General features: G+C 36.4%; 1 protein-coding gene across 1 annotated transcript; it reads left to right on the top strand.

Moving 5' to 3' along the window:
* The first annotated feature begins 17,331 nt into the window (after positions 1 to 17,331).
* Positions 17,332 to 19,073, top strand: LOC133844187 (eukaryotic translation initiation factor 4E1). Its single transcript, XM_062278083.1, has 4 exons — positions 17,332 to 17,813; positions 17,871 to 17,970; positions 18,030 to 18,117; positions 18,830 to 19,073. Exons 1-4 carry the CDS (start codon positions 17,491 to 17,493, stop codon positions 18,988 to 18,990), a joined length of 672 nt encoding a protein of 223 aa, XP_062134067.1. The 5' UTR covers positions 17,332 to 17,490; the 3' UTR covers positions 18,991 to 19,073.
* Positions 19,074 to 20,672: the final 1,599 nt, after the last annotated feature.

Below are 20,672 nucleotides of genomic sequence, written 5' to 3'. Positions count from 1 at the left end.
GGGGTGGAGTGGGGAGCGGGAGGAGTGGTGAAGGGGAAGGGGAACCCACAAGCAGAAGCAGTTGCAGACCAGACTCGGGTTTAGTTGATGCGACAGCAGCAGAAGCAACAGCAGCAGCTGAAAATATATAAATTGCATGTGAGCAAGACAGCCATTACCTGATACACACACACACACACACACACACACACACACACACAAAGGAAATAGGGGCCACGCACACAAACGCAAGAGCAAAGTTCTCTCAATGTATGTGTGTGTGTGTGTTGTCTCTTGTGTGTAATTAAACAGTGCTGTTGGCATAAAATAAAATATAAGCACAGCTCTCCGGCAACAAGAAGAACAACAGGCAAGGGCAAAAGGAGAAAAGGGGAAGACCCGACCGACCGAATGAGTGAGGAGAGAAGAGGTGGCCAAGGACGGTAGGAAGAGAGAGGGAGAGAGAAGGAGGGGCGTGGCAGGGCAAACGGAAACGTACAAAGCATAGCATGAAATTTTCTTGTCTTGGCATCCTGTCGCCGGATATGTTGCCTCAATATGGCCGCCGGATGAATGATGCACGCACACACACATACATACACTAATACCCATATTTACACACACACACACACACACACACACACACACACACGCGAACGGATACAACTACATATTGAGATACAGACTACACGATACAATCGCATTCACAGCTGAGACGACAAACGAGTACAATGGATATTTTATTGTATTGAGTTGGAGCTGGAATTGGATTTATATGGATTTTATATTGTTTAAAATTTTAGCTATAAAGTATTTCTTAGACCATTAGTTTGTCACTTGAAAATTTAGTGTAGGGCTCAATTGCTTTTTATACCCTGTAGTTGGAATAGCGGTTAATGAGTAGGTTGATCGAAAATTAAAAAAAGCAAAGCTAAAAAAACTTTATAAAATGATTATTTAAATTGAAATTGAAGTTGAGATTCTAAAGTAAATATAAAGTTAAGATTTTCAAGTAAATAAAGCAAGGCTAACAAATTAAAAAAAAATATAAAATTTATATTTCCATAAAAAATTTCCATTGACCGAAAATTTAAACGAAAGCAAAGCTTCAAATTAAAAAGAAGGTATAAAAGATTTTAAAGTAAATAAAGTAAGGCTAAAACCTAAAGTATAATATATAAAATGCATATTCCTATATTAAATTTATTTCTAAATTGTCGAAAAATATATAAAATTTATATTTCAATAAAAAATTTGTATTGAAGAAAATTTAAAAAAAAAACAAATTAGGGGAAAAAAGCTTTATAAAAGATTATAAAAGAAATATATAAAAAATATATATAATTTTGTTTTCAAATTAGAAATCGTAGCTAAGATTTTAAAGTAAATAAAGAAGCTAATTTGTAAGGTATTTTCTAGTCGAGCTGCTCTGCTTTCCATTTTGTTGTTGTGCCTACCGAAGTTGCTTATGAAATTCCATATACTCGTATGTGCAGGTTCTCCTTTTTCTGACCCAAGGCAAATGTGTTGGAAAAAGCAATTGATGTAATAATGCTCCATAAACTGGGGCGTGGCATGGGCGTGACTGCAGCCGAGAAAGAGATGCCACATACATACATGCATATAGATAACGATTACTTACACAAAATGAATTGCAGCAGCAAAGTGAGTTAGTAAGCTCAAGTTAATCAGCACACAAGATTAAATATTCATAGATCTTGCATAAAATAGTGTAATGTTTAAGGCAGTGTTATGTGAATTGTGAGTCGAGGCTCTTAAGGTATTCAACTACTTTTGGTTTCTCTCTGCTCAGCTCCAGTCTGAGTGAAGGGTGAAAATTGCATTTAAAGAACTTTTCGAGAGCGTTAACTTCTTGAAATTGAAAGAATTCTTTAAATTATGCAACACATTTAATTCGATCGAAAAAACAGAGCAAAAATAAAACCAATCAATTCACTTTGTCGTACTTATTATTTATGTGTCAGTGTGTGTGTGCGTGTGTTATTGTGTGTAATATGGAAAGTAATAAAATGCAGTGCTCAAATAAGTATTTACGTGCCAACGTCAATAACATGGCCAAATAGAAATTGTTGTCGTTATGTCTCTACCCTGTAATAGTGGAGTCTAGAAGGCACTGCTAGACTATGAATATGTTAAATAATCACAGCATTCATTGCTTTAAATGGCACAAAGAGTATTTCACAGTTGAGCATACTCCAATAACTATTGAAAAATAAAACTGTGCATTTATTTGAAGCGCACTTTTTGGGTGCTGATTGTTGTAAATGTTGTTGCCGCTGTTATTTGGTTTTATTTGGCAATTAAAACCGATTTCCGAAAATCGCCTCAGGCTCTCGTACCGCCGTCAACACTCCCCCCCGCCCCTCCAAAGCTCTCTCCAACCAGCTGTCGTAAAAGTCACGCACCATAAAACTGACAGCTGTTAAAATGCTGAGCGGAGAGCGTGTGGGGAGGAGGAGTGGGGGAATGTTTGATGGGAAGCTGAAGAGTAGATTGGGAATAGTGTGGAGTATGTGTGTGTGTGAGAAGTGAACAGTGTTTGCCGCAGTAGTTAAATAGTTTGATGACTTAATGCTCTATTAACCCACCACCTCCATTAAGATTTCCAAGTGATTTTCCAAAGTGCCAAATGGCCGAAAACCTATCGATGTGCAATTTCTACTCAAGTTAATCATAATATCCATCTTATGGTGGCTATCACAGTACGCAACGATATTGATGAGAATTTATGGCTGACGCAGATTGAGAACACTCGCAAAGTGAATACTAATAATCTGACAACTTGACTCTTGAGATAGTTAATTTACTTTTGTGGATTAATAGTAAATACTGTCTGTGAACACTTGAAAATAAATTATACAAAATTATTAACAATTTTACTTTTTTTTTAATCAAATGAACACCAATGTGTCAAGGAAGGGTTAAGAAGTCTTTACTGATTTGGTAAAAAAGTAAAAGACATAAAAAACAAATAGTTTACTAAATGATTAAAGTAAGAAATTAATATATAATATTTGATTTTTAACATATTTCTTGTGGATACTTGTCTGTTGATAAATAAATGAAGATAGTTTTAAAGCCATTGTTTATCAAGCAAATATAATAAAAAAGTAACTCCATTTTTAAGTATCTCTACTGATCACATACATATTAGTTACTGTGAGTATTATAGTGAAAGTAGTAAGAAATTAATATTATATTCTTTACTCATTATTTCTATTTCTAAATAACTAATAAAATAAACTATTAGAAAAGACTTGCAAATACATTAAAATTAGTTTTTAAAAGAATTGAAAAATATAAAGATTACTATACATTTCAAGTGAGTATAAAAGAAATTATATAATTTCACCCTAAATGGATTACTTTTATCTAGTACGAACTGTTCTCAATTTCAAATCAAACCTTAATATTAACTTCGCAGACACATGAATTAAAATTTCATATTCATATGGTATAGACACATCACATGGACACTCTAAGCTTAATTATAAGCTCGCTGTATAAATAAATAAATAAAGGGCTGCCAAAAACTATCGCAATATCCGCAGAACCTTTCTTCGTCAGTGTTTTTGACGTAACGTAGCTCGAATAATTATTCGATGTAGCACATATGCGAGTGCAATTGCATATCGTGCAATATCCGTTCAAACATTTTGACCATTTCCGTTTTGCGGGCTGCGAAAAATTATAAATGCGCATAGCAGACACATGTGAAGTGGCCATGATGCATATTGACAGCCTGTCATTGGATCACCCACACACACAAACACACACACACAGCCAGAGTTTTAGCTGGCATAAGAAGCGCAACATGCAGCTGCCTCATGCCACATGCAAATACGATTGAGAGCAGCGAATGTGAATGCGTTGCACAGTGCGTATGATGGATATGACGATGGCGGACAAACCGAAGTAGGCAACAAACACAAACACACACACACACGTAGATATATATTTATTGGTATTGGATGGCGACTCTTTATGGCAATAGCGTCAGCATCGATAAGTTTACTGTTTATTTGTTTTACACTTAAGCCGGGCCACTAATTTATTGGGGCCACGTGTAATGCCGGCAATTATTGAAAGCGTGAGGCAAATAAAAATATATAGCAAAATATCTATGCGAGCGTATGTGAGTGTGTGTTCGTCTCTGCGTGTGTGAGTGTGTATGTGTGTATAATCTATATGGCAGCTGAACAAATTGCAGTTGCCCGGCACGTTTTCGGCTAACAAATCACAAGCAATTATAGAAAATTTAAGAAGAAATCGCCTGCTCTGGAGGACATTGGCTGGCAACGAGGAAACGGGCAATGGGCAACTATAACGAACAACAGCTGATGTTGACACGAAACACGAACACAGCACAATAAGTAGAAGAACTTTTATTTCTACAGTCACAATGTCGAGGAGAAAATCGAAAATGTTTATAGATAAATGCTTAATATATATATATTGTGACAGTGTATGGTCGACTCGATGGTGTGACATCAAGTATACGCCATGGTGGCTCTCGCTGATGTTACGTAAGCACTTTATTGTGGATTGTACATGAGCGATTATCGCCGTGTTCTACATATTTGTGTTCATTATAAGAGATTAGTGCCTGAAATCGTTTTGTAATCCAACATGAGCACAATCTGACATTCACATGTGTCGCTGAATTAGACGACTCTCTCTGTGTGTGTGTGTGTGTGAGTCGCGTGCACTATAAACTACATTAATTTGCATAATTGCACTCAAGCGTGTTTAATTTGTATTTATTGCATTATTACGCATATCGCCATAGCGTGAATACAACGACAACAAGCGACTGTCGCAACCATCAGTTGTCCTCTTCTTCCTCTGATGAGCGCAGGATGTAATGTGGATGGTGTTAAATGATGATGATGATGATGTCGCCACTAAATACGAAATATCTAACCGAGTATTTGCTTGCCCATCGCAATGATTTTGCCTAATTTTAAAGTCAAATTGCGATTATGTTTAATTAACTTTTGTAATTAATAGAATTTGCATTCGATATTAGTTAAACTAAACAGTTAAGAAAGTAAGTCAAATGTGCTCGACTGTGAGATATCTGCTATAATTGGGATATTTAGATATAGTACTAAATTCAAAATACCATAGAGTCAAATTTATATACACAGAGAAAACAAAATCTAGGATAAAAAAATCTTGGTTTAAAAAGAAGTTTAAGTTGAAACCTTCAATAAAAAAATAAGACAACATACATAAATGTTAAAAAGTAAAACATATAAATAAAATATGCAATCTAATCCAAATTTAAAGTGGTTTGATCTAAGATTTAAGATTTTGCCTTTTTGGTTCCATTTTGACATCATACAATCTTGATTTAAGATTTTATTCTTGATTTTAGCCCATTTTTTCTTCCACTGTATTTGTTTGAAATTCAATCACGTTAAGCTTGTTCACCTGTGCTCAACTCTTGCTTAATTTGTCTTACAAATAAATTTCGTGTTAATTATTTAATTAAAAGTTACATCCGTCCACGCAACTGGCCGCCTTTTAACCACCCACTTTATATTTTGTTTCAAGTGCAAAAGGCAACATACAAAGCGAAACTTGATGTCTCTTTTCGGCATAGTTGTTGTTTCCCATTTTTTTGTTGCTTGTCGAGTTAACATGCAAAAACTTGTCTCGAAAGTTTTTAGGGATAAACTTCAAGTTTTTATTAAGTTGGCGCAACTGCAATTGCGATGCTGTTTTTCTTATTTTTCTTGCTGTTGTTGTTGTTGTTGATGTTACTCTCGTATTTAGATTGCGCCAGCCCACATGAAACTCATTCGACTCAAATTACAAGAAAACATCCAACATCTTTCTTTCTCCATCTCTCTCTGTACATATAATTAACGCAGCGAAGGGCGGGGGAGAGCTCATGGCTCTTGGCTAAGATTGATGTGTATGATTAATCTTTGCAGCAGTTTAAAGTACGCTCAAGAGCTTCATTATTTCTTTGCCTCGCAACACACACAGAGAGACACACACATGGGCGTGTCATAAAGGATCATTGTCATACCGCACACACCTCACAGACATAAGTGAGCAATTAAGAGCCCATTAGCCCTGACAATGTTTACACGTAATCCCTAAACGGATCTGTTAAGATTCCACCAATTACTTGAAACATTTTCCTGCCAATCTTTTATATTTGTGCATAATCATCGAATGTGTCTTTAGAGAGTTTTAGACGGGTTTTTAAGGATTATATTGCTTCAGCAGAAAGATTTTTAGAAATTTATTAATGATATTGATATTAATGATGATTGATATTCTTAAGCAACAAGATTTTAGAATTTCATTAATTCTTAATTTGTTCTTAATTATATTTCTTTAGTAGAAATATCTTAGAAACTTTTCTGCCATTGAGCAACATTTAAGAAGTTCTATATGGATTCTTTATCCTAAATATTTAAGAAATTTCTTAATTCTCAAGAAATTTTTTACAGATTGATTTTCTTAAGAAAAAAGATTACGGACATTTTCAGCCAATTTGCAAAATTTTTCTTTTAGATTTGTGACAACATGTCATATGAATCTCTTCAAAAATTTAGATTATAAAAATTTCGTTAGTTTATCGATTTTACGAAACACGAATTCTTAGCAATTTAATTTTCTTAAGCGAAAAGATTTAAAAAAATGTTCATGCCAATCACATGAGTTTTATACGATTCCTTAAAGATTATATCTTTTTAATAACAAGGCAGTTTTAAAGATTCATTTTCTTAAGCAGAAAAATTTGTCTTAAAAAGAAGAATTATTTTTTAAGCTTTTGGAAGTTTTCTTAGTTTTCAATAGTTTCTTTTATAGTTGTACATAACTTTAAAAAAATAAAAATTTGTAAATTCTTTAGAAATTTCTTTAAGATAACAATTTTCCTAAGCAAAATTATTTTAGAAATTAAGTAATTCTGTGGAAGTTTATACCTTTGTTGTTTTATTGATTGTTATGCTGGCTAAACAATTCTCACAAATGAGTTGCTAAAACACTTTATAAAATGTTCTGAAGTGATTTTTAATATTTAGCAAGTTTGTAAAGTAAATAATCCTTAAAGTTTTGCGCCAGTTTCTTAAGAAATTTACCTTTGCTAGCAGCAGATTGCAGCAATCTTTGTGTCATGTCTTAGCGCTCGCTCTTTCTCTCTTGGTGGCTCTCTAACAGCTCTTTAACATTTCTCATTTGGTTGTGAGTGAAACGCAAGTGCACATAAATATTTTTCGCACCGCGTGTAACTTTCTCAACTTTTTATTAAATTCTTTTTTGAGGCCGCGTGCAACAATCAATTACGGGTCTGGCATCTTATGCGCACCGACATTTATGGTTATTGTTTGGGAGCAAAGAAAAATAAAGTTATTTTTTTATTATTATGTTTTCGCTAAAAAAGAAAGTAAAGGGAAAGGGAGAGGGAGAGGGAGTGCGGGTGGGAGTGGGGAAAGCATTCGCAGCGTGCTCAGAACGCAGTGTTCTCTGTGTGTTCTGTGCTCGGTGGGCTGTGACCGCAGCTCCCCGACACAAGGTAGGCCAAGCCCAAAAAGTGATTGCAAGAGTTAAAATTAAAAGCAAATGTAAAATCATATTTCTATGTGTAAACTTTCGCCACAGGGCTGCAGCGCCCAGGCCCAGGCCCAACAACTCGATTGCCTTTGCCTTCTCTATCGCTATCGTAGTCGCTCTCTCTCTCTCTCTCTCGCTCTCTCTTGCTCTCGCTTGCACTCGCACTTTGCCGTCAAGTAAAACAAAAGTTTTTTAATAAAATGTTTGCGTTTCCCAGAGCAAAAGTTTTGGCGCGGAAAAAGAATTCGAATGCCCGCAGTAACAGAATCAGAATCAGAATCAAAAATGGAAAACACCACAGCACCGAGCAACAGCAATAGGCTAGCAAAAGGTAATCGAGTATGAAAATTGAAATCGAAGTTTCTGCCACAACAACAACAGCAGCAACAACAACAACAAACCATTGTAATCAAAACGAGCTGCCGCCCAGGCACTTCTGTCCCACTAGGCGTATGCGTGTTGTGTTCTGTTCTGTTCTGCTCTGCTCTGTTGTTGTTTGGTGGCAAGTAAACTGAACTAAACTGAATGCCGTTGGCTACCAAAAATTTTAAAGTTTCATTGTCAATTGCTGTAATAGAGAACTGGCTAAAAGCAACGCGCTAGCTCGCTGTCCATTTCACATTATCGACGATTTACGAAATTTGATAAATCTTATCGAATGCTGCCTGCAGTGATACGAGAACCAAAGCTAAAAAACTTAGGGGTGCGAAGCAGAGTGGCGCAGATTGAAAATTTATTACATTTTTATTGCCTTAATGGCCGCGATAATCGAAAATTTATTTAAAAGTGCCAAGTTGTCAGTGCTAAGAATGCCACGGGGCGACCTTACAACGCGCAGGCGTTTCTCCATTTGATTTGTGGCAAGCCAAACTCAAACTAGAAACCAAAAAACTTGAAAACACACTTAAGAATACACACACACAAACATATACTGCAAAATCGCCATCTAAGCACTGTCCCAATTCAATTGACTTAAAGCTGACGATAAAAATTGATGATATCATATTTGTAAATCCGCTTTGCATGAATAATTAAAGCACAAATTCGAAAATCTAGGCTGGAATTTATTTTTATTTTCATACCAGCTAGCCATAGGGTTGAAGGGTATGATATCACTGTGCTTAAGGGAAATGTATAGAGCAGGCATAAGAAGGTATAAAGTATAAAGGTTCTTGATCAGTAGTTTGACAATTTGTTTGGGAACAGATGAAAATCGAAGAAGTTATTTAAAAGATAAGTTTGTATGGTGAAAACAAGAGTGTTAGTTGATAATCTGGTATATTTTGTACTTTATGGTATACTTTAAGTTTCGTATATTCCGATATACCAAATATAGAGTTTGGTATATGTATTTCAGTATATTACAATTTATTAATTCGGCAAATTTTAAGAATTATACAACAAATTTTTTATGTAGTACATATTTTATTATACTACAAATACCAATCGGCTTATTGCAGTATTTCTTAGTATATTAATTTAGTATATTTTAATATTATTTTTGCATATTTTGAATGTAGTTTACATACATATATATCAAATATATTTTGTTTTGTATTTTGGTATTTTTTAGTATATGTATTTGGTATATTCTAAGAATAAAACCGAAATGTTTTGCTCTTATTGAAAATTGGTAACCTGATATCTCACAGTCGAGCACACTCGACAGTTGTTTGTGTTTCAATTAAATATTAAAGTAATTAATTTGATAAATGTTGCAAAAATAAATTGGGGATTGATTTTGACAGCTAGAAATGATGAAATTCAATAATTGAAACATACAATCTGAATTTGTAATAATTAATTTGCAAAAAATTTAGCAAATCATAGCAAATCGAATATGTTTTGTTACAACAAAGCTTCATTGTTTTATTTGGCAAAGTCAGCTAACTAAGCTGGCACTCACTTCTTTCTATTTGTATTTATTTTTGGGATAGTTGTGACATAACTTTATTATATGTTACACCTTCTGGCAATTCAAATATTTATGCCAGCTTGGCAGGCAACCAAACTGCAAATAGGTAAAACAGAGCAAACAGCGTGAGAACAACTCCACTGGGAGTCGAGAGCATGCGACATTTTCAACTACGAGTAGAGAGCCCAGCTATGGGGTTGTTACTATTGTAAGCCGCTTATGTTGAACCAAAAATGTTGTTTGTGTTTGAAGTTTTAAGCCACAAAACTGGCACATCTGTGTGTGTTGCAAAAATATTATGTATGAGTGTATGTGTGTGTGGAAGAAATTGTGAGGCAAGCGTGGCAAAATGGTAATTATTGTTGTTGGCAATGTTTATAGCAGTCATTAAATAAATATTATAATTTCCTGCATTCACTAAGATTACAATGAATGCAACTTGCATATTAAATATGCTGCACTGCACTTAAATTATTAATTACTATTTAAATAAAGCAGCAGAAGTTAAATTAAGAGCATTTTCATTTAAATAAATATGCATAAATGAGCATTTTAATCTGCCAGATGCACAGACGATGGTTCTTTTGTCCATTTCATATTCCATATTAATTGCATATTCCAACTGTCAGCTTTCAACGAATATCGCAAACGAAATATATTCTAAATATCATTTAGGAATTTGTAATCTATGAATATCATTTACGTTCATTAAAATAAAAGTACCAAAGTTTTGATGTTGAATTCGTTTATGAGAACATCGTGATTAATTACAATTTCAGATTTCAGTATTTTTAGTATATTTACTTGGTAAGAAAAGTACTGCATATTTTGATTGTAGTATATATCGATATACCGAATTTCAGTATATTTTTAGTATTTTTTCAGTTTATTAATTCAGAATTTGTTTTTAGATTAATGCAGCATTTTTTGAATATAGCATATATCGATATACCAAATGTGACTTTCGGTATGTTTCAGTATTTTTCCCGATTATTAATTTGGTATCTTGTACCGCAATGTTTTGCTTTTATCAAAAATAAGTAGCAAAAATAAAAAAAAATGTTTTACCAAAGTTATGCTGTTGAATTCGTTTAGCAGAACAACGCGAATAATTACAATTTTGATGCGTTTGCAACAATGAGTAGAGACCATTATTTGTTTGGCCTTTTTGTGCGGCACAACAGCTGTGCGCTTTGGGCAAATAAAAATAATAAAAGTAATATATTTAAATGCATGACAAGCATGCGAATTGACACATTCAATTTGGCGTAAGTTTAGTTGCCCCATTAAATATAATAACACCCTTAACCGTTACCGTTACCATTTGGTTGGCAGCTGCAACCGATTGAGAGAGAGAGAGAGAGCGAGAGAGTCAGGAGTTAGCTGCAGCTGCAACTGATTCTGCAGCAATTTAAGTTTCAGCTTGTTAGCCCTGATTTCATTTTAAAGTTGCCTCGCTTCTTGCAAATGCAAAAAGTTTTGCTAATGCAGCAGCAGTAGCAGCAGCAGTAGAAGCCAAACTCGTTTGAGAAACTTAGCCAAGTCAATCGGCAATGCAATTCCAATAGAAGCTAACTCCACATCGCTTAGGACAACGAATACTTTTGCAACTTAGAGCTTGCAACATAATTGCCAAAGTGGCAGCTACAGCGCGATCTCTCTCTATCTCTCTGTCTCGCTCTTTGAATGATTGCTGACGCCAAATAATCATAAGCCAAACTCTATGTCCGCCCAAAGCTGGATAATACTTAGTAGTATATATATCTGGTCTGCAATTAAAAGTTTTTCTCTTCTTAAATCTTACAAGCGCATTCATTTTGTGCAACGCATAACTAATGATTTAATTTGTCTTGCCCGCTGGCCCACTTTCCCAGCATTTGGCGAACATAAAATTCTGATTATTTGCAATGCAAATATCCTCCATAAACTTAGTAGAACACAGAGGAGAAGAAGGCGACGGGGAAATGGCTGAATGTGCGTATTAAAAGCAAGTTCTACATGAGAAAAGCTGCAATTATATGCAATTTTAAGGCAGAGTTAAACGCTTTGCTTAACTCCAATTGAAAACAAAGTGATTACGTTTTTGTGATGAGTATTCAACTAGGAGATACCACTTTATTTCTTACCATATACTCAAACATATAGATGGCCTTGGCGTAATTGAATCAATTCCTTACACTGATTAATTATTGTCTTGTTGTTTTCATTTGTAAGTTTCATTCATAATAAACATAAAAACGCTTTAGTACAATGAATAGTTGAATAGATGCTGGAAAAGTGAGCTTAATGAGCTTCAAAAGTAACCCTTTAACAACACGGTTATGCATATTAAATATGAATAAAACGTTTGGATAGTTTAATGAGTTATTAAATATTCCTTTGAAAATTATTTAAAGATCTGGCGCAATATAAGTTGTCTTATTTTATTTTAATTTAATTATTTAAATTTTCATAACACTCAGTTAAGTTAATACTAATGAAATATTGAGATATATGCGACGTATCGACCTTTCCCAACATAAAGATCTGAAGCAACTTAAATTGTCTTGCTATGATGTTAAAGTTAGGTAGTAATTGTTTGCAAATTTTTATCTGTGTTACTTAAACTTAGTTTAGTTGATCTCAATTAAATACCCAGCAAAAGATTATTTAATATATTTTTCCTTAATAAAGTTCTGGAGCAATTAAAATTGACTTTACTTTGGTGCTAAATCAAAAAGCTTTAATTGTGCTGAGGTTTTTTGCAAAGGTGAAACATTTATTTATGCTTTATTTAAACTCCTTAATATACAAATATCGTGCTATAGATTATATTTTCAATTTCTCCTGAATAAACCTTTTCCTTAAAAAACCAAAACCAAACCTTTTATTTTAGCCTCTTCAAGCCGCTCATACCTCAACTCTTCAACAGGTTTCCCAAACTCTTCCTAAGCAACCTTATTTACAAGTTGTCTCAAAGATTAACTATGAACATTAACAAGTCATTTTTTAGGCCGTCTTGAACCCATTCTTCAAGCAAACCATTCAGCGTTTACCCCATCGTTCACTTCACTTCACGAAAAACTGGACTCTGGGCACGGGCACCGAGTTACGAAACTAGCAACAAAATGCATAAACATTTTCAGAGCCAGAATTATGAAGACCATTGAGAGTGAGAGAGAGCCGAGCATATTCACATCATACTTTTGTTTTATGTGAGCGTTGAGCATTCTTTTATTTTTAGCACTTGGCGAAGAGGTGCTAACCGTGGGCAACTTTTCAGAATGTTTTTCTATAAACATGATTATGACCCAAGATACTTTACTAACAACAACGTGGACGACGGCAGTGGCAACGGCAACATAAATTGAAATACAGCTCCCACTGTACAATTTTTCGGCGGGGCAGTTGTCCATTGGGGGCCTCTAGTGGCAAACTTGCAACATTTTTCACTGCCTACTTCGCGGGGCTCGCTTCGTTTTTGCTTTGAGCAGCAGTAGCAGCAGCTTAGCTTTGTCGTTGGTCGACAGCGAAATGGCCATAATGTCATTTAATTAAACGCCTGAGAGCTGTTGGTAGTTGGCTACCCCAACTCCCTTTTTGCCACTGTTGGACAGTTGTTGTTGTTGTTGGTAGTGGTGGTGGTTAGCGATGGCTAAACGGTTAACCAAAGTTGAAGCTGAAGTGAAGAGTCAGCCCTCAGAGCCCCATGCCATATTAATTTGGATAGCAACGGCGACAGAACGAACTGAACGAGGGCGCAGTGGTCTCGCCTGGGCGTGTGAAACAGTCCAGCAATTTACGTTCATTTGCATAGATATTAAAAATTGTTAGGAAGTCATTAGGAGGCATCAGTCAAATGACGCAACCTGCATATAAATGAAGCATAATTTTATTATAAGCAGTCCGGAAGGTCACTCGGCGAAAACTGGACTGACAAATGTGTTTGGCTGAGAGCGCGTCGCTTCGCTTTCGCCTATGGCCGTATTAATTATTAGTTTTAATTGCGTTTTGTTTGGTCAGCTGTTGTATTGGGGTGGGGAAGGGGCAAGAGGGAATGAGGGAATGAGAAGAGGGGGAGGAAGGTTTCTCATCTTATGGTTTGGCAATTGCCTTTTGCTCAGTTGAGCTTAAAGCGAACCCAAAAGCATATATGAAGTTCCTTTTGCGCATTATTTAAATTTACAAACCAACACACACAACTAAACACACACTCGCATTCAGTCACGCACACACACACACACACACACACACACACACACACACACACACCCAGCCCCAGAAATGGTGTGCAATTAAATACTTATACCATAATGTATTTTTCACAAGTTGAGCAATGTTGACCATTTGGGTTGTGGTTGCTGGCTGCTGCCGACCAGCTGACCATCTGACCAGCTGACCAGAGTTGCCCTCATTCAGTGTAAATTACAAGCACAAAGTGTTGTTTATTCGACAGAGCCGAACAAATGTCCATGGTTGAGCCCCTTCTCCCCCCCTCAGACTCCTCTAAGCCACACTATCTACCCCGTTGAAGCCGCAAGTCAAAAGCTCAACCACAAGCAATTTTATGAAATTTGTTAGCAAATTTTTCAAGTCCAGCTAAGAATCACTATTCCTGTTGTGGTTTCTTTTGCTGCTCTTCCTTCTTCTCATTCTTATTATGGTGCTTCTTCTGTGTGCACTTCGTTTTTCTTCCTCTTTTTGTTGGCATTTGTTCGAGCTTATCAAATTTTGTAATTACATTTTTCGTATGCGGCTGCTTTTAGTAAATTTTGTTGGACGCGGCTCATCTATTTATATGTTTGCGGTATTTCTTTTTAGCCCATTTTCCCAAGTTACACTTATTTGCTCACGTTCGTTTCACTTCGACTATATTCTCTACACACTCTCACATTCACGTTCACATTCACCACTTGCCACTTCCCATTCCGATATCCACATCCGCTTCCGCCCAACGTTTCGCTTCGATATTAAATGGTGCGCGTAATTAGATTTTAAATTTATTGTGCTCCCTGTCTGTGTGTGTGTTTTGTCTGCTGTTTTTGGTGTGCACAACAATGCAAATGCTGCAATAAATAAATACACAAAACGCGACTACGAATTCCAATTCAATGGCTGCCATCGCTTTCCCCCAAAGGAATCGAAGAACACTAAACGAGAAACGTGCCACCTGAGCAGCAGCTATGTATTTTTAAACAAATATTTAAAGACTTTTTAATTTGCAGCAGTAATAATGAATGTTCAAATGTTATTTCGAATTAATTGCTACACAAATTATTTATATTAAAAGGCAGCTTGATATCAATTATTGGTTATAAAATTAGATAGTTGTTTGCAATTTAAACATACATTCACACACACACATAGTCATTTAACATTATTATTGTATATGGATATTTCAATTGATTTGCTGCTTAATTTAATTGTCAACTCATTTTCGCATTTGCAACAAATTTTTTGCTTTGATGGCCAGCATTATTAAATAAACATGCAATTCAGTTTTATTTAATAGAAGTGATTAAATTAAGTTGCAAATCTTTGGCTGCACTTTTGATTTATTGCTGCTGTCTCACTTTAGTACGCGCTGTCAGCTTTCTCTCTCTCTCTCTCTCTCTCTCTCTCTCTCTGTCTCTTGCTCTGCACTTTTGGCCACAATAATGCGGCCTTGTTCTGGCTGTTTTCATGCACTGTCATTGGGCTCCCATTGCTGACCACAGACAACTGACAACGTGCACCACGGGCGGCAGGTTTCTTCACACCCAACTAACTAGCCCATAAATAAGTGTGCGAGATGTGTGTGTGGTGTGTGTGTGTGTGTGTGTGTGTGTGATGAGATTGTGTGTGTGTGGGCTGCCAACTGCACATAGTGTTAATCAGGCGGCGTGAGTAATGAGTGCTTAATATGGCTTCATGGCAATATTTTAAACCAGAAGCAGCGATGCGCCGCAAAGTATGCTTTATAAAATACTCGCGATAAACGAGCACTCGCCTTTATACTAGTAAAAGAATCTGTACACGTATTTAAGCATATTAAACAAGTATGAAAGCTGGAGTGGCGTGTGATCGACTGTAAGATATCTGATAATTATTTAAAAAAAAAGAAAATATGTTGGATGAATGTACTGAAAATTTATTCAAATATATTCAAATATGTTTTATATATTAAGATACTTAATCAAATTGATATATCACAAAAATACTGATATATAGCGAAAGCAATGAGCTATATATTGGCAAAATATATTAAAATAAGCTACCGAAAATTTTTAAAATATACCGAAGGATATTACTATGTTTCATAATTGATAAACTACATCACATAAATATACCGAACAAATGCAGAACTATACCGAAAACTATATATCGATTATTTATATACTAATAGCCTATTTCCACTGCACCAAAAAAACCTCGGTTCAGGTCGAATGTTACGCTCGCCCAATGTAAAGATCCATAAGAAAAAAAGTTGGTTCGAAACGTAAAAAAACTGAGTGCAGTGGAATAAGGAATAATATATTAAAAATATACCACAGAGTTAAAAATATACTAGGGTGTCAATCATTGCAATTAAGACTCGACCGATGCCGTTAATGTTTGCTTTACAGAATTAGTCCTTGAACTTCTAAGCTGTTTATCTGGTTGCAGACCAACTTTTAGGAATCATAAAGAAAATCCTTCTACTCTATCGGTAGCGGTCATAACCAGGGAATGGGTAACTCGCAACTCAACTCGACGGGCATTTTTTGAAAATTTTCATAAATCACTGGGCGAAGTGTTAAAAACGATGAGTTGACGTTGCGGCTGTCAGTTTTGCGAGCCTGCAGCCAGTCAGATCAATGATATGAAATATGGTTGGTTGGTGAAACAGGGAGAGAGAGAGGGGGGGCTACAAACAGATGGCTGGTATGGAGGAAAGTTCGGCAGTGTGAGTTCGATGGCGTCTTAACTTGTTTACACATGTTTAAAACGCAAATGAGCCGTAAAGCGCTGATAATGCAACATACTGACAATTGACTACTGTTGCCAACTGCGTTTTCTCCCTTTCTGTTTTTTAAAGTGTTGCACTTAAATTAAGCTGAAATTCTTTTACGTTACCATTGTTGTTGTTGTTGCTGTGGCAAGTATTTACTTCACTTTACTTAATGGTATTATCCTGCAGATTGTGCTGCTTTGGTTCTTTGTTGCAGCAGGCGAAAACCGTTCAAGTATTTCATATCACGCGAGCTGCTCTCAGATAGAGTCATTTCTCTTCACTGTGGTTGACTGCCTGTCTCTCCGTCTGTCTCTCCGTCTGTCCGATTGCTTGCTCGCAAACAGCAGCCAACAATATCGAGGGCAACTCAAGTAAATCAATGCGTATTGCCATGCACAGTGGAAAGGCAATCGCAAATGATGCGTTCGCATCCCGCATCCTGCTGTCGATGAGTGGCAGGAATCGTAAACCTTCGTTGCATTGTCCAGCCAGGCTGTTGACCATGCCCCAACAATGGCGGCAAATGTGTTACGGAAACCACAGCTGAGTGAGCCACACACAGTCCACACTCAGGACCGACCTTATTTATATCATCGCTCTCTCTGGTCCAACATATGAGTTCCAGGCTCAAATCGAATCCAATCCATTGGCCTCAATAATGCATGACAATAAAATTTTAACGTAAATGTTGCGCATTTAAATGTGTTAAAAGAAAATTGAAATTGAGCTGCACGCAATGGAGTTACTTTTAATTATAAAGATCGTTATGAACAACTGCACGATATAAAAAATGCCACAAAAATAGAATAATATCAGAGATGAGAGTATTCCAACAACAACAACTGTGTGCGGCATTAATTGTCACTTTAGAGTCAATGCTGTTAGTTTTCCATGTAAACTGTTTGCATTTCCTATCTCGTGTCGTGTAAAAGTATTTTTAAGTCAGCTGAAATTGTAAAATAAGTAAAGTGGAAACAGAAGAAAACAGAAAAAGAAAAAAAAAACAATTGATATTAAACGTAATTTGGCAAAACAAAACAGTTGCACAATGTTGGACAGTGATTCTGAGCTGCAAACTGATTCACGCTCCAGCTCCAGCCAGGAGTTGAAATCTTATGCGGAGGGCGGCGATATGTGCAAACACACAGCAGGCAAACAGCAGATGGTCGAGATGCCATTTAAGCATCCATTGGAGAACACATGGACTTTGTGGTATCTGGAGAATGATCGCAACAAGAGCTGGGAGGAGATGCAGAACGAGATAACCAGCTTTGATATGGTCGAGGATTTCTGGAGTCTGTACAATCACATCAAGCCGCCATCCGAGCTGAAAATTGGCAGTGATTACTCGCTCTTCAAGAAGGGCATACAGTAAGCAAACCGATTTCAACTTCGCTTTGTGTTCTGAGTTGCTCTTTAAATTGACAGGCCCATGTGGGAGGATGAGATCAACAAGTATGGCGGTCGTTGGGTCATCAGTATTGGTCGTTGCAGTAAGCTGGAACTGGACAAGCTCTGGCTCGATGTGGTGAGTAGTTCTTTCATTTTTTTGAACTGTCTGTCACTTTATAAACCTGCTGCCTGCAGCTGTTAATACTGATTGGTGAGGCTGTGCAGCATACTGAGGAAATCTGTGGAGCTGTCATCAACTTGCGCAGCAAGAGCAACAAAATTTGTGAGTATTTTGCTATGAGTATACTTTTCATACCCGCTACTCAAAGTTGACCATCTGGGATATTTTGTATTGCAAGGTATATTTTAAGACCTAGTTTATCGACATATTCCTTTTGGTATATTGTAGTATTTTTTCGGTATATAAGCTTGGTATATTCTAAGAATGTATATTTTGGATGTAGTAGTATAAAAAAATGACTGTCCTATTTTGCAGTTTTTTTTTTGGTATATTAATTTGGTATATTTTAAATCAAGTAGTTTATCGACGTACATAAATATTTCTTTTGGCATATGTTAGTATTTCTTCGTTTTATTGCTTTTGGTATATTCTATAAATGGTATATTTTGAATATAGTGGTATATCTTTATATTGCATGTGGATATTTTTAGTATTTTGAATATATTATTTTGGTAAATATTAAATGGAGAAGTTAATTGATATACATACATATACCAATACCTTTTGGTATATTGTAGTATTTTTTGTATATTAATTTGCTTTATTCTAGAAATATTATATTTTAGATGCAGTAGAATATTATACGAAATATTGTTTTTGGTATTTTTGTAGTATTTTTGGTATATTATTTCGGTATATTTTCTTCATACCTTATTTTCTTTTGCTTTTATTGAAAATGTGTGACGGGTATCTCACAGTCGAGCACACTCGACTGTAACTTTCTTTCTTGTTCTCTAACAAAACTTGCGCTTAGCGATTTGGACTGCCAATGGACACAACGAGCTAGCCGTCATGGAGATTGGGCACAAGCTGCGCAAGCTTTTGTGTTTGCCGCCCCACAATCTGCAGTATCAGATGCACAAGGATTCGATGATCAAGCAAGGATCGGTGGTGAAAGCGGTTTACCTGCTGTAGTCTTACGTCTTTAATTTGTTTTGTTAAGCAAAAAGGCAGCAGCTGCCTTAGCTTGTGTATTCCAAAAACCTAAAAAAAAAACTGAAAGAAAAATCTAAGAAAAAAAAAATGTAAAATTAAATAGAGTAAAATGCAAACATTGCGAAATTTAATTATTAAACTCGAAAAGTACTTGGCTGAGAACTTGTGCTGCACGCTTGATAAAATGTTATGCAAACATATGCAGCACTAGAGCGCGCATAAATGCGTTATGCGGGAATTCGAGAATTTTTGGTGCATAGCCATTTGTTAGAAGTGGCGCACAGTGAGTGCAAAAGATAAATGTCCACTTGGCTGTGTTCGGTTGTCAGTGCGCTTGGCTGCCCGACCGAAAAGCTCAAGACAAAAGGGTCAACAATGGGAGAGGTTGCACGCTGCTGGCTGCTGTCGTCTATGCTGCCACGATTTGCTGCGCTTTGTGCTCGGTTCTCTGTGCTTTCAGCCTCAGCCAGTGTAGCTGCAACTGCAGCTGGCATCGAGTGACCGTAAATTGAAACAATTGAATTTTGATGAAAAGCCAAAGTGAGTTTTTCGGGTAGCAATCGAAATTGAAATGCAACCGCTGATGGCACACCGGGCGTATGAGTGATGCAGCACCAACAACAACAACAAGAAGAAGTACAAAGGTGGAGCAATCAATAAGCAACAATTCCCAGCAAGGTGTCACGTTGCAACCGACACGACTCTAAGCAACTTTATTATGAGCCAAGTTAAGTTGACAAAACTATGCTCATTGCCATCAAACTTGCACTTCTCTTTCTCGCTGTCTCGCTGTCTCTCTCTCATCATGATTGTCACTCTGTCCGTCTGACGCTTTTTATGGCCTCCACACAGCTCTCAGTTTTAGCTGGCGGTTGCAGCAAGTGGCAAGTGGCAAGTGGCAACTGTCTTGGTGGCTGTTAAACCGAAACCGCATTGCAACCACACACGTCCCACATGGCATGCAACTGCTTTCCGTGTTGCCTGCCTTCACCTTTGACAAATTGCCACACACACAGACACACAGAGAGAGAATGAGGCACACACAGCTGCAGAGCATTATCAGTTGGCCAGACTAGAGTTGAGCTGCCTTTTCCTCTCTTCCTCACTCTCCACTAGGCGCCACATGACTTTAGATGAAAATTTACAAATTAGTTGCACGAAACGTGACTTGGGGCCAAATGGTGAAGTTGCAGCTGCAACTCGTTTTTCGGCCTGCGTTTTCATTTGTCGTCGTCGTTGCTGCAACGTTTGCAAATTTTGTCGCAAAACTTTCGCAACATGCAACTTAATTAGTAAATAAATAAATTATGTTGCAATTAGTTAATTTCTTACTTACCTCCGAGCTTATGATATATGAGCAAAAACCTCTGTGCAAATGCCAAAATGTACACACACATTTTTTGCTTGTTGCATGTTTTCGGTTTGAGTTTCTGTTTTGCTGTTTTCTGCTGCCTTTGCTGTTTTTGTTGCTGTTTCTGTTTCTCTTTCGGTTGCACAAGTTGCATGGACGTATAGTGCGTGAATTAAGTCTATACTTGCCCCAAGCATGTTTGACTTTGACCTCAGATAATTTATCGACAGTCGCACAAATGTAATTATAACAACAGCAGAATGCGGCATTTCACAATAAATATAAATATTATATTATGCTTCTTAGAGTA

This window comes from Drosophila sulfurigaster, chromosome 3, assembly GCF_023558435.1.
Source record: "Drosophila sulfurigaster albostrigata strain 15112-1811.04 chromosome 3, ASM2355843v2, whole genome shotgun sequence".
Classification (NCBI taxonomy): Eukaryota; Metazoa; Arthropoda; class Insecta; order Diptera; family Drosophilidae; genus Drosophila; species Drosophila sulfurigaster.
The sequence above is the reverse complement of the archived record's forward strand: the minus strand, read 5'-3'. Positions and strand labels throughout refer to the sequence as shown.

Excerpts from the sequence above, each read along its gene's own strand:
- LOC133844187 (XM_062278083.1), top strand. The coding sequence starts at position 17,491 with ATGTTGGACAGTGATTCTGAGCTGCAAACTGATTCACGCTCCAGCTCC. Across the intron at positions 17,814-17,870 it reads CTCTTCAAGAAGGGCATACA|GCCCATGTGGGAGGATGAGA; the intron begins GTAAGCAAACCG and ends TTAAATTGACAG. Across the intron at positions 18,118-18,829 it reads CAGCAAGAGCAACAAAATTT|CGATTTGGACTGCCAATGGA; the intron begins GTGAGTATTTTG and ends ACTTGCGCTTAG.